At 37.7% G+C, this 24,138-nt stretch overlaps 1 protein-coding gene across 4 annotated transcripts in view; it reads left to right on the top strand.

Annotated features, from left to right (window-relative positions):
• The window catches only part of L3MBTL3 (L3MBTL histone methyl-lysine binding protein 3), a 77,121-nt gene that overhangs the window by 20,730 nt on the left and 32,253 nt on the right, over window positions 1-24,138 (top strand). For all 4 annotated transcript variants that reach the window (XM_053974322.1, XM_053974320.1, XM_053974323.1 and 1 more), the window contains exons 3-11: window positions 523-634; window positions 2,791-2,950; window positions 3,934-4,072; window positions 5,372-5,456; window positions 7,624-7,715; window positions 10,202-10,306; window positions 11,631-11,766; window positions 15,221-15,312; window positions 15,838-15,989. In XM_053974322.1, the coding sequence (XP_053830297.1) occupies window positions 523-634; window positions 2,791-2,950; window positions 3,934-4,072; window positions 5,372-5,456; window positions 7,624-7,715; window positions 10,202-10,306; window positions 11,631-11,766; window positions 15,221-15,312; window positions 15,838-15,989 (1,073 nt within the window). The remainder of the gene's footprint in view (window positions 1-522; window positions 635-2,790; window positions 2,951-3,933; window positions 4,073-5,371; window positions 5,457-7,623; window positions 7,716-10,201; window positions 10,307-11,630; window positions 11,767-15,220; window positions 15,313-15,837; window positions 15,990-24,138) is intronic.

Raw genomic sequence — 24,138 nt, 5'->3', positions numbered from 1 at the left:
GTAATATCACATTCAGCGTGTAATTAAACACCTCATAAACTGCCTTGAGATGTTTGTTTATGTGTGCTTTTTAGTGGGGAAGTACTGGGTTTTCAGAGAATGCTGAAATTTCTGTACTCTGTGAAGCATTTGGTGTGTGATGTTCATTCAGCTCCCTTGTCCTCAGAAATAATACTTAGTGTCTGGAGTGTGTTATTTTGCTGGCAGTGAAAAACATATGGCATGGGGATATTCCCATGAATTTCTGTTACTGTTTTTTTTTAATATGTGTGTGTAAGTTAGCTATTGGAGGCATCTGGATCAGCATCTATTGCGAATTAATATTTATAGATATCAAAATGAATTCAGATTTGGCTTGATAGAAACAAGAATGACTTGTTTTGAATTCCATGGGGATAAGCAGAAACAGAAAATAGGCAATATGATGAGGACACCATGTAAAAACTATATTGAATAGAAGATACTTCAAGAGACTTCTAGTAAATTTTTACTATGCTCTGTGCCATTTGTTTTGTCTTACAGTTTAGAGTCAATGAATTTGGGGCCCTGGAAGTAATTACAGATGAAACTGAGATGGAAAGTGTTAAAAAGGCAACTGCTACCACAACCTGGATGGTTCCAACTGCTCAAGAAGGTCAGTTAAGAAGCAGTAAACATTTTCTGTGGTAGACTGTAGTTTCTTTAATGTATCAACTTTCCTTAAAGCTTGCATCCAAAATAAAAAATAAAAAAAAACAATTTACTTGCTTTAATGGACAAAGTATCTCTTACGAAGTAACCCGTTTCTTGGGGTGTAAATTAGTATGAAAATAAATTTAATTTCAAGTTGAAAGGAAATAATTCCACTGTTAAACATCTGAAGTTCAATTACAGCCACATTTTTTTTCCTTACGGTAATTTTCTCTAAATTTAGGATTGGTATTTTCCCTCTATTTAATTTGCAAAATAATAAGTTTCTTTTAATTATTGAGAATTTTAAATTATTGAATTTTTTGTTGAGCTGGTTCTCACAGACTGCCCACAGACTTTCCTAACAGACTGGAGTTGGTTTGTGCACTGCAAACTGCCTTGGTATGGTCAGCACAGCTGCTACCACCGGTGTCAGTGTTAGATGTGCAGTGCATACCCCCACAGATGCCTTGCTCCTGCCAACTACGATTTTTTTTTGAGCATTAAAATCAGTCTGCAGTAACAGTTTATGTTTGTCTTAAATGGTAAAATTCTAAGAGTTGTAGTATCTATCTACCAGATAAAGTGTTTCCTGGATTTAAAATATTGAAGTAAGAAACACCTGTTTTGTTCAAGGAAAGTTGGTTTACATGGTCATAAATTACTGCAATCTTTTTACACTGACTCCAGTAATGATGGAGTAGCGTGAAAGAGAATATCACAAGTGGTTTTGTGATTATTTACAGCTACCTAGTTTTTTTCCTCATTGGTATTACATTTTATCAACTTTCTTTTAAAATATGTATGCTGTAAGGCTTTTGAAAAGCAGACATCACAATTTTTGTTTCATAATCATCCCTATAAGCACGAGAAGTCAGTGAGAGCTTTCCTTTGCTGCTCCCTCACTGTTAGTTCATAATTGTCATGTGAGACATTAACACTGGTAGGAAAGTGGTTTGGGCCCTCCCGAGGTCTGAAGCTGCAGACCACTGTTAATGTGTTCTGTGGCAAGGCAGTGATAGTTAATTCAGATTTCAAATCTGTGATGAGAGTAGCATTGCTGTGACAGTGTAGTAGCACAACAGGTTTTCTGCTTAGACTGAGAGATCAGTGACCAACAGCAACTGCGTCCCCTCCAGTCTGACAAACCTAAACAAAAAATTCTGTTTCTACTGAATTGAACTCTGTTTGTGGATGCATAAACATATCGAGTAAGCATTCTGCTACTACCTTGCACCATCCGTGATTAATTTAGTGCTCCCCAAAAGTAAAAACACTGCTAAAATTTTCCGTTGTGAGAAGAAATAGTTGTTTTGAACCACTTATGATGCTGGTGTGTAAATATAACATACATTAGATATTCTTCTGGGGGAGATAGCCTGCATGGAAGTGTTCATTTGACTCTGCTTTCAAAGACACTACAGTGCTTAAGCAACATAAATAGTCTGTGACTTGAGGTTTGCCTTTTGGGGAGGTACAAAGACAACAACCTGCTCTAGAGGCTGGCGTACTTGACAGTGCTTCATACTTGCTTGTGAGGGAAAATAACTGCACTCTCTCAGGGATACAGCCTCTCCTAGGCGCTATGTCTGTTGTGGGGAAATTGCAACTTAGTATTTGAAGATTGCTTTGTTACAAGTGAGTGATGTTTCACTTCTGGTGGACCTCAGGCCGGTTGAGCAGTAGCTGCTGCTAGAGGCTGCAGACTGTAGTCAGCAATTTGCTTCCAGAAATAATTTAAACTAATGTAAAGATAACTTGCCCCAACCCTTTTCTCCCAAATTTAGGTGTAGGCATATCAGGAAGAGATGAGGTCATGGACTCTAAACGGTGATGACTCTGTGGGCAGTCAGTGCCTGTCACAAAATTCAGTCCTTCCACAAGTAGCCACATCAAGCCGTGACAGAACCATAGAATAGTGGGTTCCTCTCTCCTGTTGCAATATGAAAACCTGACTTGCTTGTCAGCAATGTGGACCTCATACAAACACTAACTCCTAGTTCTTCATTCTGACAAGAGTGGTGTGGCTGATGTTTTTCTGTTTGCTTGGCAAGGCCCGCTGAGAATGTTTGGGAATGTATCACCTCTACCTAAGTGAAGTTAACTTTTGTCATTGTGCAGCCTTTTCAGAAAAGACAGGGATCCCCACAAGGTTGAAGGAAACTGCAAAAGTGGATGGACTTGTTTTCTGTGAAAACTGTTACCGCTATGGTGCCATAGAAGAATTTGTTCCTGAAGGGAAATTTTGCAGCCAGAAATGTGCCCAACAAGTAAAAAACAAGTAGGTACTATAATAAAGCATAGAAACAAAGAATTTGGCGTAAATGCAGCACGAGAGTGAAGTGGTGGGATAAAATGTTCATGGTGGGCCAGAGGGAGATATTCAGTTTCAGTGTCACCATTGGTTTATAAAGTTCTTTCACTGTTTTTTGTGTAAATGCCTTAACAACATTTGGTTTTGTCTAACACTGACATTGAAGGCAGTCTTTTTTACTCAGTGTGCTGTGTTCTGCTGTCAGACGCAAGCAGTAAAACAGTCTATGGGATGCATGAATCAGTATCAGACTCCCACCCTGTTTCAGTCATTGGAATTAAGATAATCAGTAATGAGATGGTTGGGGTGGTAAGTTAATTATAATTAAGTGCAAGAGCTGTTTTATAGCTGACAGTGAGTGAAAACATGAGCATACTGCAGCTTCTCAGTTCCTTTTTTTCAGTTAGTGCATTTCATCTCATCATAAAAGCATGTTTGTGTTAGTGTGTCCATTCTGTATTGCATATTGCTAGATTATGGCAGTTTTAAACATTTATGATTTTGTACATTTTCCTTCATTTTAGCTAATTGCTTCAAAGTTTTCTGTTCTGATTTCTTGTTTAGCAATTTGTACAGTCACATACCAGCTTTCTCCAATTGGATTTGTCAGACTTAACAATTACCTTTGCCTTCCTCTCTCTAAACTGCCCTGCAGTCCTAAACATTTCACAGTTTGCTTCTCTGGGAGACTTGATGGTACATGAGAAAAGACACACTGTTTAAAACATGTAAAACTTGTTCAGCATAAGCTGACAGCTTTCCTTTTACAGTTGCTATTGTGTGTCTCTCAGATTAATTCTTTTGACAGACTTAATTTTCAGTAGTATTTCTAAGAATATATTCAGTATAGTACTATGGGACCCACACATTTACTTGCTTTTTTACTTGTTTTATGAATATGAGAAGTGAAATAATATTAGCTTTGTGTCATTGTGTTACTTCTGTGATAGAGAGCCAAAGGAGGAAAATCCCAGCGTGGAATGCAATGGGGAAGATGATTCTAAAGGCATTCGGAAAAGAAAAGCAAAAGTACCTCTCAAAGAAGAGTCCCGGGATAATGGGGAGAAGAAGGAGAATCCAGATGAAATTGTTAGTATGCATCATCAACCCATTCCTGCAAGTATTTGGGTGGGAGTTTTGCCTTGTATTGCAATGTCAGTAGCTCCATCAGTCCACAAAGAGAAGAGACTTCATCACTCTGTCAGAGCCACAATAAGTAGCTGGTTTGTTTGCCAATTTAATTATGCCTCAGCAGTAAATTGTAATTATTGACAATGATTTGATAAAAGCTGGTTTTGGTCTTTTTCCCCTGCTTTTTTAAGAACAGAACAAAAAGAATTTAAAGGAAAAATTATGCTGACGTTGACTTGCCATGTCTTCAGCATGGAAAAACAGGAGTACATATTTCCCAACAACCCTGTTACTTTGTCATTCTGCACATGAATAAATAACTGTAGACCAACAATTTATTTACAAAGAAAGCTATACTACAGTTAAGAAGGGAATACTTTGGATTTTCTTAGTGTGATTTGCCTTTAAAAATCATAGCCAAGAATTTGTTTTGCTTTTGTGTTGCAGTTTAATTTGCTTTTGGGTTTTTTTTCCCCTTTGGAATTATTCTTTATTTTAGAAAAAGCTTACCCCACAATATCTTCCTATAATGCTTGTTTTCTTGTAGTATGTGTTTTCTTCCCAATAACTGTGGCACTACTGGGGGTAGCACAGTTTTCAGGGAGAAGGATAGAGTCCTGCTACTACAGAATTGTCAAAAGGATGAAGACACTAGAGTTGTCAGGAGGGAATTTGCAGCTCTCTGCATAGCAGTATCTTAGGCAAAAGTCAGGGGATACCTTCTTTGTCTCCATGCATCTGCCCTCCCAGATGAGTACTTACTCTGCTCATCTGCTCAGATGCTCACAAAACTGTTAAGACAAAAGCAGTGAAAAAAAATTGAAAGGATCACAGTGCCATTTTGTATTTCATAAAGCAATTGTACATTTGAAAAAAAAGCCAAAAACAGAGTAAAGCTGTGAGAGGTTTTCCTTTAAATAATTTTGGAAGCATGAACATGCCAAAGATACTGTTATTTATCAGCGAGGTCTGCTGAAGGCTTCATCTGTCTCTGGGTCAGGCAAGGCTGGCTGGCTGAGTGCCAAGTGGTGAGAGTCCTTCTGCCTGCCATTTTCATTGTGTTTGCTGTGATTTGTCACTGATGGCTCACTTTGCTTCTATTAGACATCTGCACGTTTGTTTGAGGTAGGAGAGAGCTGGGTCAATTTAAATGAAGTCACAGTTTAAACTTCAGTATCTTGACTTTTATCATACTAGACGTCTAAGCTAATGAGGTTACTGTACTTTTTTTTTTTTTCTCTCCTCTTTCTAATTTAGGAGGACAAATCTGAAGGAAGGATCTTGAGAGTCTCACAGAGAGCCAGGAGAAAAAGAAAAGGGGAGATAACAGTTTTGAAACAAAGTAAGTTAGATTATGAAACAAAAATCTCAACCATCAGTTCTTCAGGTAATACCCATATCTTATTGGGAATCACCAGCATTGTTTCACAGAATTTATATTCCCTATTGAATTCTTTTCATTACTGTAAAAAGACAGTGACAGTGTTATTTACAGCAATTACATTTTAAGGAAGCATAGGGGAGGATCTGGTGAGTGTAAATGCAACTAATGTGCATTTTGGGTTTTTTTCTTTTCGTCCCTCTAAATAGTGCCAGCCTTAGGGGGAATCAGCATCATTGAGTTCCCAGATGCTGAAAGACATGTATCAAGCAGAAGTGAAAGTTTACTTTTGTTTCCTTGGGGATCAATTTTGCATCTTCATTATGTGCTGGAAATAGACACGTTTATGGAACTGTTTAGGAATAATTGCTATAATCAATCCAAAGGGACATATACTGCATGAAGCAACATAATAAAACATATTTTAAATGAGTGCTGTTCTTTCAAGCCATTTGTATGATAGATAGTTTTAGGAAGAATGGGAGAATCAGCTGCTATTATATCTCAGTGGTACACCAACCACAGACCTACATCTTGCCCTCCAGAGTGCTTCTTATGGTAGATGGGGAGACATTAACAGAGGTTGCCAGGCCACTAATCAACACAGAACTCCAGTTAGCTCTGATGTGCACCAGGCAGATGAACTACTGGTTGAAGATGCAACAATAAATGTTATGGAAGATCCCCCTCCCAAGACAGCATCACTACTGAAATATTTCTACAGTTGCTTCTAAGGCTGAAGAGATAAGAAGTGTGTGAGACACAAGGACAAAGCTGATGCTTTGTGGAAATCACTGCTGCCCACTGAAAGAATGATTTACAGATTTCTTCTGTTGGTGTTTTTTTAAATTTTTATTTGGGAGAACATCAGTATAAATGTATAAACTGGTATCAAAGACCATTTTGTATTCAGAACCAAGTACAATACATTTCTCTGTTGGAATAGATAAAAACTGGGTAAATCCTAAATAAAATTAGTGTGGTCTAATTGTGTTGAGAGGTCACTATCACTCTGAAATTTATTGTCTTTTGGTTACATTATTGTAAGCTTTCTTCAGGAAAGTTTGGCATCACTATTGTTATGGTTCATGTTTTAATCATAAAAATGCTAAGCCAGACTGTTATTTAAAGGATTTGTTTTTCCTGTGAGTAGCCCACAGTCTGGATCAAACCAGAATCACAGTGTGGACTGTGATAAATCCTTCTGACAGTGTGAGCTTATGGTCTGAAATGCTAAGCTGTCTGTGAAGAGGAGGCATTTTAGGTGGAGATCAGTAGAGCAGAGTAGAGGTGTATGAAAGTAGATACATACGTAGCCAGGCTCCAGCCATCTGTTCTTGAAGTTCCTGGCTCTTGCTAGTGCAGGTAGTGCCTTATTTTCAAGGCCGGAAAACTGTGTGACTGTAGCCATTATTAAGATGGACTGTAAGCAATATTGCAATTACTGTGTAGTGTTCATACTGTGTGAACAAACCTGAAACTGGAGGTTTCTGTCATATGCTAATGACATCCTGAGGAAAAAAAGCACTGGTGACAGTTCTGAAGACTTGCAGAAAATACTGTTAAATCACTATCTTTCTATCCAAAACCATCAAACTACTAAGTGATGGAGTAGGTGAGAAACAGTCTGAATACTGTTAAAGAATAGAGTATTTCAACCCTGATTAAAAAAAACTTACTATGAGTAGTATCCACTTGAAAATACTTTCCAGTTAAAGGAGGACTTGGGGGAAAAAGAAACCCCTTAAAATACTGAGCTATTTTAACTCATTTGAACTCATCTTTTTACACATTTGCAAACTGTATATCTTAGTGCTTCATAGGAGCAATAAGGAAAACTGTGTTGGAGCAAGACTTTATAAATTGTTCTTGTCACCCGAAGGAGCTTTTTCTTGTTACTAATCAAGGTTTGAACTGCTGGAAATGTTTCTGGATGAACCAGGAGCCTTCACGTTCCTGGTGCCTTTCAGCCTACAGAACTTCTTTTTCTGAAATAAGTTCTGAAGAACACCATGAGTCCATTTCATAAAATGTAAATTTAAGAATGTTATAAACTTGTGTTGTGAATTTTTCTTCTTGAGATATTAACAGTTACAGAATTATTTCCCTGTTTTATGTTTCTTTATAGCTGTACCCTCTAAAGGAAGGCAAGCATGGTGTTGGGCATCCTATCTGGAGGAAGAAAAGGCTATTGCAGTACCTACTAAGCTTTTTAAAGAGGTATGACCTTTGAAATTTAAGTCAGTCAACCACCTAAGATCATGCAATTCCTAGGAAATCAATAAACAAAAATAATTTGAAGATTTTATTCTTTTCTCGGGAAAATCTGCAGGATGAAAATAATGCTGTGTCCATCAGCAATTATGAAAGCAATTATGTCTGTTTTTTTCAGAGAATTCTGTTGTAGATGAATGCTGTCAAATCAGACTGCAGAAAGCAGATGCTCTCCCAAAATCTGCAGTTCTAGCCATTCCTTCTAGTCTCTGAAGCTAAAAAATGTGATACATACCCACACTTTTTCATGCTGTATCATTTTCTTTAATTATGTTTAGGAAGGTGGTACAAAGGTCATCTTTTGTCTTGTTGTTTTGATTATATTACCTGTCTTTTCTTCAGCTTCTGCTGACATTATATTTTGTTACTACATCAGATACTGCTTGTCTTTTTCTCCTTTGGCCTGTCATCTGGTTGGATGTCATATCATCATGTCCTGCTTGTCCTTTGCCTGCTATGCTTTGTTATTTCAGTGCTTTCATTAGTGCCACTTCTCTTGCTTGGAAGAGAGTTCTGTATCCAAATCCACAAGATATCCATGCTGTTATCTTCCCTTGCAAAACCTGCTGAAACACGTGAACATGTCTCAGCTCCTGTACTCCTGCTATATGTTACTTTTTTTGGACAATTCTGTTCTTACTTGTAGTCTGTTTCTTGCATCCATTTCTTTCTGTATACTTCATAGTTCAGCTATTAAATCTTCTCTGTGGGAATTAGCTTTTCAGCTTACACATGCCATGTGATGCTGGTCTTTAATTGGTGGTTTAGTTGCTATTGAGTTAGAAAAGTGAAGATCTGGGATTTAGGTTTACAGAATCCATAGATTTGTAGGTGCAAGAACAGCAGTCCCCTGACTATCTTCAGTTGTGAAGATAGTGCTGTATACTGGCTTGAAATTAGCAAGAAAACAATCAGGATAAAGAGTGCCCTAGTGGGAAGGTAGATTTAACAAAGCATTGCTCTGCCTGTCTGAAGGTCCATGAAATGCTGTAGCAGTACAAAGGCTTTGCAGGGCACTGGACATGGTGCTAAAGTCTAGAGTTATGTGATGTTTTCTTCACATTGTACCTTTCTCATCCAGTGCATCTTAATTTAGTATTTTCTTTCAAAGTTTTTAGCCCCTGGGTAATGCTTGATTTAGTGTGCAATATTTAAAGCCTGAAGCAGAAAGAGAATTCTTAATAACACTCAGAATTGGCCAGGTAATGTTTCTCCATTTTACAGATTAATAAGCAAGCCACATAAACAGGTTAAAAAAAGCCCCAACCAAACATCACAACCAATCATGAATCCTTGATTTCTGTTTGGATTTTGAGAATTACTCTTTTTTTTCTTTTTATTTTACCTTTTCAGAAGCAGTACTTTTCACTGTGTTGTTTCGTATCCTTAGTTAGGAACGGTCAGGGTGATGGAAGGTCCTTGCCATTTCCTTAGAACTTAGAGTGGTTTCTAAGCTGTGTCTCACAAGGTTTCCCTTCTTTCCAAGTAGGTGGTACCTCTCTGAGTATTTCCCTTGGTACCCTTCTCTTCCCTTTGGCTGCAGAGGTGCCGCAGCTGACTTGGGAACATGTGTCTCCTAGACAGAAACAGAAGAAAAAGGGGACATTTTAAGATGCTTTTCCTGTGTTTTTTTCTGTAACATAAAACTTACTGTGAATTTTCTAACCTGTGGAAAACTGTCTTCAGTTTTGGTTACTTATTTTTCTGATCTTTCTTCCAATTTAACCTTAATATCTGCTCCCGTCTGTCCTCTTTAACAGAGGGATGATGATGCCTGCTGGTTGAAAAGGTGGTTGATCCATCCTGCTTAGCCTTGTTTTCACTTTCAGTTTTTTGGAAGGTATTCTTCTCGGTTCATTGTACTATGATGTAAGGGTAGTCATGTTCCTGCAATGTAAAAATTCTCCTGGAAGACTACATAGTCTGGACTCAGCATATAAAGGACAGCAAATAGGCCGTCTCTACAATACAAACAATGTTCAATATTTCTGTCTTTCAGTTCATCTTTTATGGCCTGAGATGTGGAACTGAAAAGGCAAAACAGAGTAATTGTTGTGATTATTACAGGAATGATGTCCACCAGGAAGGTGTCACTGTACAGGCTGAAAATTAAACAATCAAATTGCTAAGATGCTTTACTGTAAATTAATGAAGAAAGTTGAAGACAAATGGTGTCATCTTTGCCTTGACACTTTTGCTAATCCTTCCTAATTTTCTTACATATTCTCAAGTTTCAAGACATTGTGTTTTTCAAGCAATCATCAATTTCTCTTTTCCTCTCCACATTTTTGAAAACTTGAAACTTAAAGTGATTTATTAGTTCCTTCAGAAACATGAATAATAAATAATGATTGTTCTATTCCTTATAAAGATATTGTGTCTTTCTCTGGTATACTTTCAGAAGTATTTGAAACTGTTCTTTTCCATTGCAGTATCAGTCTTTCCCATACAATAAGAATGGATTCAAGGTAGGGATGAAGCTGGAGGGTGTGGATCCTGAGCACCAGTCAATCTACTGTGTTCTCACAGTGGCTGAGGTAAGCAAGCAGCCACAGTGCTGGGTTATAGTAGAGACTGAAATGAAAGAGCAGCAGCTGAAAACCCTCACTCTAATCTGACAGGCAGACAGAAACTTATGTAGGAAGATGATTTTTAAATTAATAATGCTGTATTATTTCTGCCTGATAGACATGTAAAGACTATATCTGGTGTCAATGCAGCTATACGTATATTTAGCATGCACTGCTACCAAAAACAGTATTAGACTAGTTGGATGATGTGTGGTTTCATCTGTAATCCTGTACTTTGTATTTAAAAGAAAAGTTAAAGAAAAGAATCATGACAACTGATACACAGCAGTTTTAAAGAAGTTTTTGCAGTTGCATTTGCAGTTGCTTCATTCACTGATACAAAATAAAGTTTCTTGTGTTGCTGTTGTGCTGCAACTTTTTCAGGCTGATGGCTGCAGAAATTGCCTGTATTGGCAACCTGTGCAAGTTAACATAAAATACAAACCCAGTTTCTCTTTTTGCTGTGGATCATGAAATAGTTTTCCTGATGAGCAGCTTCTTTGCTTTCAATAGAGGACCTGCTTCTCAGGCATATTTTGTTTGTCTTTTAAACATGTCTTACTTTAATTTTTGCATAGTTTTAATGGGTTTTTGGATTTCATTTATGAATTAAAATGGGGAAACTAGAAGCTATGTCACAGTCCAAATGAAATATGAAATAGGGTTGATGTTGAGATTTTCACTGATAACTGCAGTAAATTTATGGCATTTGGCACTCAGGGAGATGTGGAGAACTTCTGTACAGAGACACTATTGCATCCTGTTTTTCTCGTCCTCTCAGTGGTTGACTTATTACTTCATGGAATAATGAAGTTCTGGGGAAGACCTCTACTGACTTCTCATCTTTACTTAAACAGTTTTCAGTATCTCTCTGGAGAGCCTTTTGAACATACTTATTGTTCACTGTTCCCTTGCATATCAGTTAATCAGAATAGCTTGAGAACCTCATTACCTACACTTTGTCCTCGGTTGTATCAGGTGTATTCATGCTCTTCTGTAGGGCTTATGTTTTACTCTGATGCTGGGTTGAACCATTGTCAAGTTTTTGAGTGCTTCTGGCAATAGCTTTCAGTTAAATTCTTTTGACCAGAAGAGGAGGCACTCAGACTGAGAATAGCTTTGCTTTTTAATTGTCTCCTTTTTATCAAATTAATTTATTCATCTAATGCTAGATTGGGCAGAAATAAAAAGCTGACTGAAAATATATAGTTATTATATATAATATTGAATGGAAGTGGTTTATGTGTAGGGCAAAGGTCTTAAAACATACGCTGTCAATTCTTGCTTATAGGTTTGTGGCTACAGAGTAAGACTACATTTTGATGGATACCCAGATTGTTACGATTTCTGGGTGAATGCTGATTCTTCAGACATTCATCCTGTTGGCTGGTGTGAAAAAACAGGTCACAAGCTTCATCCACCTAAAGGTATTGCTTAGTTTAAATCTCTATGTCTTACGCAGTTCTGAGATTGAGAGTGTGCAATGCTGTAATATTTTTTTTGGCAGAAATGTTTTCATTTGTTTAGTCAAGGGTATTTGAAAATGGCAAATTAAATACATATCTTGCCTAAAATTTCAAGTTCAAAAGCATGCCCCTTTTATTCAGTGAAAATTCAGAGAAACCAAGAAAATAAAATGGGCCATAAGAGTCATCTATAAGGCATAAGGAAAAAAAAAAATGAGCAGCAAACTTAGACCCCAGCTTATTGCAAGAAAAATGCCAACATACTGGTGACAATTATGCTTAAACTGAGGTCTCACAGGCAGCTGAGGATGTGGAAGGTCTTAGGACATTTTTGCTACTGCATAATGATCACTGTTATTGTACAAATGTTTGTACAGACTAATAAAGACTATCCTATTTCCACAAAGATTAAATCTGAAATAGAGACAAAAAGAGGAATGAATAGATCAGTAGGGAGAAAAAAAGGTAAGATTGCAAGCCTGAAAGTGTAATTCGTACATGGATTATGTAAATGGTATACAGGTATTGAAATGTGTGTAATTTACTTGCATAATTTACTTCCATTTCACATTGTGTAACTTATTTTGGCAGTTGGAGGGCATCTGCACTGAACTGTACTATGAAAAATAGATAAATGCGGTCCTTTTGGAATATGAAGGGAGTATGTGGGGATGAAGGGAGCAAGTCCTGAAGTCTGGAAAGTGAGAAATAAATGATTGTGCCATTTTGGCATACACAATGAGGGTAGTATAATGTGATTTAGAAGGGCTGGAAAATGAGGACATGCACAAATTCAAGAGGATGTGCTTCCAGAGAATTATAGAACTGTAGAAATGAGGGCTCAGGTGTGGAAGGTGAGAGTAAAGCCACTGGAAGTGTAGGGGCAGGGGGCCTGCCAGTGTGTGAGAGGATGGAATTTCTTTGTGTGGGCCTTGAGAGACATGAGCTGCTCTTCTGAGTCCTCTGCAAGCTCCACTCTGGCTACAGGGTGCTACTTGCCTTGGTACACTGGCATAACTGGCCATGTAGCAATAGCAATTTCTTGAACATAAATAAGAATTTCATAGAAGGTTGGCCTTCACTGATGTAATAACTTGTGTGTAGCAAATGGGTAGTTCCCAGTTACAACCTTCCTGATGTTATTACAGTGTGCTTAGTAAGTTTTGTATCTATGACGAGGATTTGTCACTTTTTACATCTTACATGCCTGGTTTAGAAAGCTTTTGTTGACCATGAATGATTGTCTCTGGAAGAATTTTGTAGGGTTCTGCTTTTCCAAGGGGAAGGATAATATGCCAGTTGTAGGTTCTGTTTTAATTGGGGTGGACAGATTGGTTGTATTTTCTGTGTTATGACATTTTAATAATGATTTCTGTAGTGCCCATTGCAAATTTTACAGATGCTAAAGCCAATGAGAGTTATGACGTAGGACACAGTATTTATATAAAATAGCGCCCCAGAGAAGAACTCAAAAGTTTGTGTTAGTAGCCTTTAATTTTCCAGATAAAATACAAATTTATGACCTTCATGGTATAAACCCTAAGCAATTTGGAACCTGGTGGCCTGCCTTGGGGGGGGGCAGGGGGTGGGGAGCGAGGGACATGAGACAGGAAGAATATTATTCTAGATGTTTTCTGAAATGTATTTCTATCCATGTTTATTAAAACGGAAAGGATGGGTAACTCTTAGTGCTGCTGGGCAGGACAGGTCTTGTGATGGGATGTCTCCCACCCCCACAGCAGCAGAGGCAACAGGCAGCTTCTGCTGGGCTTCCAGCAGGTATAGGAGAGCTAAGAGGCAAAATTGAACTGGGTTTCACAGAAATTTAAAAATATGGCGTTCAGGACACTATTCATTTTGTGTAGAGGAGGCCACTTTTTTATCTCACACAGGCAAAATCTGCAGCATGAGGATGGATGTACATGTATATATATGCATGCAAAAATTGCATTGACTGATCTATGTCTGCAGTGAATAAATCAAATTGACCTTTGGTCTTGTTATGAGAGATGAGTTAGGAGGTTAAGATGTCCCTTTCTCATTTGGTGACAGGAAGACCCACACTGCCCAGAAACCGCTTCACAGTCTACTAAAACCATTTTTTTCCCATGGGCTTTGTCCTAGTCCCATTAACTGATCCCTTCACTTATGCAGTAGGTGGAGTTTTTTATTGTCTGCTGTGAGTTTGGACTTAGGTTTGAATACTCTCTCTAGAATTACAAAGCGAAAATGAAAAGCCTAAATACTGTATTGCTTTAAAATGGCTTCAAATGGTACAGCATTTGAAATATAGCATACATACATTTGAAATACAATATACATACAACATAAAAATGGTTTCAAAGCTTGATACACAGCTGTGCTGTATCAAGACGAGACAACTGGAGTATAAGGAAAGTATTTTTCTTTGAACTTGTAGGTTAATTTATGTTGACTACTATTTAAAGTGAAAAGTGAAAAAGCCCCGTCCAGAGAAGGTGAAGGGTTTTAAATTTGCGGTTCCTGGGATAATATGAGAATCTCGGGTTAAACAAAGCAGTTGTCTCTGGCATATTTGAGTAATACTTCAAGTAGTTATGAGGTGACACATTTCAGTAAAGGCAGTCACTCGCTGAAATTTGTTGTGGTTTTGGTCTTAATTTACTGGGTTTTAACATATTGACTAAAATAGATGTTTCTACAACTGTTACATAACAGAAAAATGAAGGAGGAAACCTATTTGCTTCCAACTCCTAGAATTGTTTTTTAGATTAGAACTACAAATGGTATTTGGAAGATTATTTTATGCAGTTCAACATATTATGAATTATTTGTATTTTTTTCCCCTAAGAAACTAAACATTAACAGAAATACAGATTTCATTTCAAGTGTTGTATACAGAGAATAAAAAATGTATAATGTCCATACAGGGGAAAGTTTACGCTGTAAATTGAGAAGGGGTCCTGAGGCATTGGTAGTGTAACTGTTTGGTATAACCTAGGGGGGGTGTTTTAAAGCTAGTAGTGATAATGCTGTATTAGTGATAGTCTGATGATGTAATACGGCAAAGTCTGGAGGAGGAAGGATATTTTTTTTCTTGGACTGACTGGCATGGTGGGAAGAACTTTGGGACCCGTAGGTCTTTTTTCTGATTCTGAAGTAAAAGCAACAGACTGAAAAGCAGCTGGAGAACACTTGTTGGCTCTGTGTGCGTGTCACTGAGACCAGCAAAGGGAAATTAGGTAGTACCTGTGAGGCAGACAGGTGGTAGTAAGATGAGGTTTTCTTGGGGAGAGACAAAGAGGTGACTTTTAGCCTGTGCTTCTTGGAGATGTTCATTCAAAGGGAAGAAACAGAAGTATAAAATTGGTCTCTTACTGATACGTGTGCCCTGTGTCTCATCATTTCTTGCCCTTCTTTTACAACTCTCATTTAGGATATAAGGAAGAAGAATTCAGCTGGCCCTCCTACTTAAAGGCATGCAAGGCTCAAGCTGCTCCTAAATCACTGTTTGAAAACCAGAATGCAGTAAGTACTCACTTGTTACTAATGGTGTAGTTGTGAGTATGCTCATGTGTGTGGTAGAGACTCATGGCACATTTCAGTGATTGCAGACTTGAGTCTGAAATTTAAAACAAAAGTGTTTACAGCAGAAAGAATAACATTCTAACATTCTCCACTGCACAGCTAACCTCTGCAGTTCCAGTTCATTACTCTTCTACTTATCTGTTTAAACTTCTGATGCATTCTTAAATTAAAGATTTGTTATTTGTACTCTGTCTTGCACCATAATCTTGTGGAACAGAGGGAATATCTAAGACAGCTAAAACAAATACATTTCATTTTAGCAGCATGTTTAGGACTTTTTTTCTTTCATAAACCAAAAGTCTTGGTGTTTGAGCATCTCTCATGTTAGCTAATTAGGCTGCTGCCGCTCTGTTGGGACAGTTAATTGGGAAATTCGGAAACGACAGGAATATAGTGATTTTGGATGATGGGGAGATTTCTGGATTTATAATATTTATCTTCTGATAAATGTCTTCCTCTATGTAGACAGTGATTCCGTCGGGATTTCGAGTGGGGATGAAGCTGGAAGCTGTAGACAAGAAGAACCCGACTTTCATTTGTGTTGCCACGGTAACAGACATGGTGGACAACCGTTTTCTGGTTCATTTTGACAACTGGGATGAGAGTTATGACTACTGGTATGATGTTTTTGTTTTGTATCCTAGTGAGTTGTATCAGAAATGTGTTTGCTTTAAGTGCTGTTTTCTGTGATACTTTCCAGACTGGTGATACAGTTACCGTACCAACTTTTGCTGGATTTTTAAGTATGGCCACCAAAGTAGGTCTCAGTGGCAGACTGGAGGAATTGATTTTCCCATGTCAAGTTGCGCGTCAAAAATGCTGAGGTTGTGCTAAATGAGTGTTCATGTGTGCTGCTGCATCTGGAGGTGTAGATTGATTTCAATTACATATTATCTCTGAGGCTGATCTCTTCAGTGGAGAATATACACCATGATAATGAGACTAAGTGTACTTGGAGTAAGTTTTACTCATTGAATGAAAATTGAATGAAAGGCTGCATGTATTCATAAGGTTCTTGATCCACTTATGTTGAAACTGAACTGTAGTCGTGTTCTATAAAGCATCAGGATAGTGGCAAAACCTGGTTTTAGTCCTCTGTGTTCTATATTCCAGTGGAAACTGAGATCCTGCTATCCTGACCTGTGTTAGAGGTGACCTTTATACATGTTTTATGATGGAGGGGCTGTGTCAGTGGATGGAGCAGGATGTACTAGGAGCATAAAGATAGTGAAGGAGATTTAGGCTGTTACACTACAAGTTTGTATGTGCACTTGGATCTTCATTTGACAGATCATTTGGAGCAATGTAGTTTACCTTACAGTCTTTGGAGAATAAGTTACTGTACAACAGGTAGAGCATTGTTATGGATCCCCTTTGTGTCTGGGGTTTGGCAGTGGCAACTTAATTGTATATCTGAGCCTATAAAATAAATGAAGAAAAATTCCTTCATCTTTATTTGGTGACTACTTTGGCACTACGTCAGTGAGAATGTCACAAAACTATAAAAGGAACTTCTAAACTTTGTGAGTCCATCTCTTGAAATAATAATTTTGTGGCCACTGTGACGAATAAACTGAAGTAGAACTGAATTATTGAAGCAGTAGTGAACAGAGAGTTAAGTGAAGTCAAGAACTGAATATCAAGATAGTAGACCATACAAGTCAAACACCAGAAAGATTAGCAATTATTTTCACAAAGAAGTAACACAAACCATATATTTTCTCTACAAAGCATCAGGAAACTGGGGACTGGGGAAACTTAGTCTGAATATCTTGGCACTTAACTGTTCACTCATAATAGCTATGACATTAATTAATAATTAAAATGGCAGTTAGGCAAAGTTTTTAGGGAAAACACAGTGCAATATAACCCATAGTTTGTTCAGAGGTAGCATAGGCATCTTTCTAAAATACTGCACTCTATATAGCAGACATAAACTGAATTTCAGAGTTGTTAATATTCCAATGTCAACAGGAACTTTGTCCACTGGTCTTTTCAGAGGAGGGAGAAGCAGTTTTCAAGTACATAACCAAGCTTTACATTTATAGTATTAGTTAAAGTTATAGTATCCTGAAGTGGTTTTTCTGAATTTTATATGTAGAATCCATGACATAAAACCCTCCTAAAAGGATGAAGAAAATTTGAAGTGGAAAGCTTATAGGTTTTCCTATAGGTTTTCAGAAATCATTTGAGCTGTGTTTACACTGACATCAAGCTTAAGTTTTGTTTTTTTGGTGAAATTGTGAAATACCTTTCTGGAAGCAGCAAGAAGATGCTCCTGGAAGTACTGTACATGGAAATTAAATTCTCGGTAATGTGGCCTATCTCTCAGCATTGCATTGAGAATAGTGAGTAGGGAAAGAAGGAAAGAAAGAAAGAAAATGAGAGAAAAAAGTGGCAAATGAAAATAGCAGTGGAGTGTCTGACCAAAAGAGAGCCTGAAAATGTAACCTGAATGCATCCCACTCACATTTTTAATTTTAGATATCAGGTTTGTAAGGACCTTAAAATATCTTAGGTGTATACATTTCATGTCTACCAACTGCTGTCTCTGACTAAAAACAAAAAGGTTTTCTGAGATTCCCATAAGTGAGCCTCACAGTTTCCTTGTGCCTGCATGTAAGTTTCAATCTCAGAATAATGATGAAGGTGAAATTACTTATTTTGTGTATGTTGGTTATTTTCAAAGAAGTACCTTGTTTCTCTGTATACCTTTTGTGTTTTATTTGGAGTAGACTGAACTTTCTCACTGAGGTTAAAAAAACCCTTTCCTATTTTTGGATACCTAAAAGACAGTTGACTGATATTACTGACTTCAGGCAACAGAAACCCATTACGATTGCCTAAGGGTTTTTAGGCTTCAGGCTTTCAGCCTGAAGATACTCTTCCTTACTTTCTTTCTGAGCATTAGAAAATACATTTTTGGTTGAAACTAAGTACCCTGGCTAGAATTAGTCATTACAGCAGCTCTTTAATGCATGGTCATGCTACTTTCAGTGTATTATAAATCCTATTAAATTTTCTTTTGATAGTGGCTTTTAGATTGGACAAAAGTGAACAAAATTGTCAAATTCAAGATTTTACTTAATGAAGAAGTTTGACCTATCCAACATAAGCCTCCAGGTCCTTTCCATCTGTTCCATCTCTTTTGATGAGACATAATATTGCTTTGAAAGCTGAAGGCATTCTCGTTCAGTGGAACTTCTCCATTTTCTTACCATTGTCTGAACCTGGAAATGGAGTGGGGAATCTTTCAGTATGTCAGAACTATGAATTAACTACAGGTCCATCCTATATTCTTCTGTTCCCTTACATCAGATTTGCTTACACACAGATTGATGTTGCCTTATCTTCCTAATTTTTTTGTGACCAAATGGAAACACAGCCAGAGCTCATGAAAGAGGTGAAGCTTGTGCCAGCTTGTTGCTGTTTGCCCACAGGAGAAGTGGTGCAATGGCTGTGCTGGACATACTGCATCCCAGACTTGCTGCATCAGAGGCCTCTGGGTGCCCTCACTCATCTTTGGCTTGGTCTGGACTTCCCCTGCAGAGCAGGTTGTACAGGTAGATTTTGGGATCAGCGTACCAGGAGTGTGTTAAAATACAATGGCCCGTGTGCCACTCGCTGCTCTGTTCCTGTCTGTCTTGCATAGAAAATGATTTCTGAAGCCTGCTGTGAAAATAAAATAGCTTTTGATTTTTGGAACAGACTGGACTTCGTTGTGAGACTAAGAGGCCAGCCCTGTTCTCCATCAGTATTTACTACTTTCCTAGCAGCCAAGTCCTTAAAAGTTGCACTCTGCGTGTTTCATTTTTGAGATAATTAACTTTGCTCCACTCTCTCTTTGAAAGGAACCATCTTTTTGAAGGGGTTATATTAAAAAAAAGATAAAACAACCTTTAAAAATCATGAGTCACAGTGCATGCGTTTAATTATTTAAATAGAATGAACCATTATCTGATGCTAAATTTCCTGTGAATCACCATGCAGCTTTCTTATCAGACTTTAAATAGAAAATATGGTAGTGTTTTATGATAGTGCCATGCCACCTCTGGATGCATGCTATAACCTCCTGGATTACCTTTCGAGAAGCCCTGACCTAAAATAATACCAGCTTTATACTTGTCAGTGATGAAGTATTCTCAATTATGCACTAGATGGGGCTGCAGGATAGTTTTTATAGTTTTCTTCTTTTTTTTCTCTCTGTTGGGTGACTGACATATCACAATCAAGAACTTGTATAAGTAGCGTTCTTGAGGGCACATTATTATTTATGGGTGTATGAGTGGTTTTTGATAGGTAACATTTTTGTGACAGACTGTATCTACACTTATTAAAATGAATATCAAAATATTAAGAGGTTTGTTTCCCAAAAGGGAAAACCAGAAATAATTTCAAAACAGAAAATTATTGTAACACATGCACTTATTGTAAAGACAATGCTGACCATTTAATTTAAAATGGTTGTCCAGATGTCCAGAGTATCAGGTGGAAACCTGTTTAAGAAAATAGTTTGCTGAAATAATTGAGTATTAATTTTTTCAGCAGCAAGCATTATCATCCATCTCTCTTGATGTAGTTAGGATGAGCTGTATATGTGAAACAGATTTTTGGGAAAAATTAGCAGGACAGGTGAAAGTGATCAGTAGAACAATACTAAGTTGTCTTCCATGCCTGTCTCCCCCACTGGGATGTGCCCTCCTGCTGTGAGTTAAGGACTGTTGAACCTTACACGTGTTCCTTTCAGGCAAAGTTGTGCACACACCAGGAATGTCAGCTGCCCTTGGTTTTCCTTATTGTGGAACTATTTCCTGGCCATTTACATGATGTAGTTCTTCCCTGCTTTGATGTTTTTTTTCTGTAGTTAAGATGTCCACAACTCAGCAAGCTGTCACTTGTTCTGTCCCTCTGTGTGGCTCTCTTACAGGTTCAGCTGGTGCACTCTGCTGCTTTTGGCTCCATTTCAGCTTTCTGGATTAGCTTCAGTTTCCAGTATGGATATTAGATTTCTTTTTCTGTCTGCATGTTCTCACACAACAGAAAGAATGGTTCACAAGTGACATGAATTGTGTGGACATTGTAATCTTGTTTTGTTAGTCGAGCGTGCATTTGTCACGACTCTACTGCTCTGCAGAAGGTAATGTTGGTGCTCTGCTGTGGTCCAGGGGGTAGGTAGGTTTGGAGGTGCAAAATCCTTCTGCTCCTGCTAGTGTTGGTAACCTTTTTTGGCCTAGTAAGCATCCTCACAATTCATGGATCATCGTGTTTTATGAAGCATGTGAGCTGGGTGATCTGCCTTGTGTTTTGGAACAAAGGAGATAAAAAGCTGTGGGATGTGGCAAATTGATTGTGAAAGGTCAGCACAGCCTTTAACATTCCAGTTGACAACTCTTTGGGGCTTTGTCTGATGGACTATTGTTGTTCTTCCAAACTAGATGTATATCCATTGAATAACACACATTAAAGCATAATAGTTTTACGTTAAATTGTGTGACTTTTACTGATCTCTACTTTCTATTATTAAATTAACTGTTAGAAGCTAAAAGGCTGTGTGAAATCAGTAGGTGAAGATGGTCTGTGTGATCTGATTTTGCTGGAACAGGGATCTTTCTTTTTCCTGAGTCCACTGCAGTTGCAGAAGCTGCTCATAGGCTTATCTGTAATGACTGGGTTTTTCTTTTAAAGCAAATCAAAGTTTGTAGATGTTTCATAGTGCTGTTTTGCAATGCTGTTGAATCACAGGTTGCTTTGTGTTCCATGCTCACTGTAATGTCAGAGCATCTTCTAGGAATGCATCTTTCATTGCAACATTCCTTGGTCATTTGCTTCTTCTTGAATCTTCAAGGCAAGAAGTGTGTGCAGTGGCATTCACTTTTCAGAGTTTTATTAAAATGAATGTTCAGATTATGCTTGAGAAATCAAACCAAACCAAATGCATTTAGAAGGTTTGTCCTGATAAGTGGTTTTACACATCTGCTTGATTATTTTAAGTATAATACTGATAATACCATAGTGATCCTGACCACGGGACTTGTTCCCAAATTTAACTTGCGAGAGTTTTGAAAATAATTTGTGAACTTTACTTCAAAACATTTTAGGAAGTAAGAGGATATGTCTTTCCAGTGCAGAAGTATACCTCATACATGTAAAACTCCCAGTGTGAGAGGGATCAAAGAGAGGAGTGCTGCCCCATGTTCTTGTTAGCTTTTCTTCAGAGTTACTGTAAAGAGAAAGGAAGAGGCCAGAGGAAGCATGAAGAACTCGCTGTTTTTTTCTTATTTTTTGGAGGCAAAACATTTCTAGAAATCAGGTGCTGAGTTTTAACAGTGCTAAATTATCACAAAAGGTCTCTTGCTTCCTTTGCTTCCTTTTATTGATGGCAACTTCAGCGAGAGTACTTTAGAGAGTACCTGGTGTGATACTATGAATAATAAATACATACAGTATAGCTTTATATATTGTAGAAGGACAAAAAGTTGGTATTCATGAACTGAATTCAAATCCTTGGTTATTGTCAGAGCCATTACAGAGTCTGTCTAGGGTAGGTTTTATCTGCTTGGCATTATCTGATTGGCATCATTACAAAGAAATACTAGCAGAATTGTTTCATATATATAGCCACAAGATAATGATGTTATGTTGGCCAGTATTTTTCATCATTAGTGCTTCACTCTGTTTCGGTAGAAGGCTAGAGGAGTCCTTGTTGTGAGACCATGTTCTGGAGCACCCCAGCCTGCATTTCTGTTGTTGAAGATTATCCATACTAAGTTTTAGACATCATGTAAAATACTTTTCTGATGAAAAAAGAAGAAGGTTATTCCAAGTATTTCAAGTATGATGTACTCCTTCATTTTTCTTTTATGCAGTGAAGGTTGAAAACTGCAAAGTGGTATAGCTCAGGGTCCAGTCTACAATCTTTTCTGTGTTGTATTTCCTTTTGCCATCCCTAAAGTATGTTTGTGTCCCAGATCTGCAGACCTGGTGTTTTGAATCTTAAGACTATGGAGTGCCTGCATAATTTACCTTTAGTTTCTTCTTCTCTCATGCATGGTTCATTGCACCCTTTTAGGTATTGCACATTATCAGCATATGATATTTTAGAAGTATATTAATTAAGGGAACCTAATTAATTTGAACTTCCAGCATGCTAATACTTTCTGGGTAGATACAGATAATGATTATTTTATAACACTCATAGAGAGCAGCCCCACACTGTTCGGTATTTTGCATTAGAAACTCGGATTGAGGTACAATGGAGAGATTACCTGTTATTCTCCAGCCTAATGATGGAGACATTGACTTCAGAGAGGGATTAAATAGAAACTAGATCATGAGTGGTTTGTGTTTTGCTCAGTTATTATTATATGAAGTATGTGTCTTCATGCATGGTTGCTCTCTGTTTCTTCTTTTCTCATTAAGTATTTGAGAAGTGTTTAGAAAACACAAGAGGCAGACATGGTGTTTGAATCTAGACAATTGCTTGGCTGCTTAAGGTTGGTTTCTTGATCTCTCCCTGGGGAACTGGGAGTGAAGGCCTTAGCTACTTCATCTTACTCAGGTTTCACTTTTTTGGCCTTGCTGAGTCCTTGCAGTGAGTGGGACACTGAGCTTGTGGCCACTGGAGAGATGGAAATGCTGGTGGGGCTCTCCAGAAGAGAGAGGTGGGGCATAGCTGGAAATATTTGATGTCAGCTACTGAAACACATATAGGGATAGGAAATAGTGGAGGAGAGAGATGGTGCACTGTGAAACTGAATTTATTTAACTAAAGAAGAACTTAGGTGGGATAGGCTCCTAAGAGAAGCAAGGTCCTTAAGGGCAGATGTATATGGGTATTATATGGCTATAATATATGAATTTTCAGCTAAATAGAGGCAAACGATGTGTTTGCACAGTGTAGTGCAGTGTCATGCAGAGTGATGCTGGCCTTTTGTGTCAGCAGCATGTTTCTTAGTCATCTTGGCTACATAAATACAATGTATTTCATTAAAAAAGCACTGTCAATTGTTTGGCCAACTCAAAAACCTTCAGTAAGTATCAATGCACACATAGGGATGGTGCATGTTTCACAGCAGAGCCTGATAGCTTTTTACTTTTCCTGTAGATCAGTCTTACTTTTTGCTTTCACTAATAATATTGAGTATGAATATAATAATTGTAGTATATGCATTATATATTATGTACACTGTGTTTTATTGTGCAAAATGTGTTATGTTATGAAAAAATATCCTAATATGTAATAAAGATAAATAGTTCTATATATAATAATTTAATATTACAGAAGACTTAAACAGGTTTTATCTTGTCTGCTTTTAGATCAGTTTCTTTACAGTGTGTGTCTCTTTTATTTGTTTTTGTAAGAGGACTTGATAGCCAGGACTCACTTCTGATTTGGTCTGTGCACAATGCAACTGACCCAGCGAGCACAGTGAGAGCATCTCTCACTGCTTGACACATGCCAGCACATGTAGCTCACCCTGCCTCTGTTAGTCTTCTGTGGGTCTTTTACCATGCCATAGGCAACAGCAGTAGTGCAGAATAGGATGAACTTTACAGAAAATATGGGAAGTTGTTAACCCTTTGAGTAAGAGAGTTTGATCTGTTTTTTAAGAGCAGTTTGCAGTCTTGGATCACTAATTCTTTCATGTAGTTTGGGGCCTAAAATGCTTCTTTTGTTGTTTTTTGGTGTTGTTTTTTTTTTTTTTTTAGTTGTTTGTTTGTTTGTTGTTATTTTTTGTTTGTTTGTTTTGTTTTTTGTTGTTGTTT

Source organism: Vidua macroura, chromosome 3 (assembly GCF_024509145.1).
Source record: "Vidua macroura isolate BioBank_ID:100142 chromosome 3, ASM2450914v1, whole genome shotgun sequence".
In the NCBI taxonomy this organism is placed as follows: Eukaryota; Metazoa; Chordata; class Aves; order Passeriformes; family Viduidae; genus Vidua; species Vidua macroura.
Note: the sequence above shows the minus strand (reverse complement) of the source record. Positions and strands in the feature narration are given on the sequence as shown.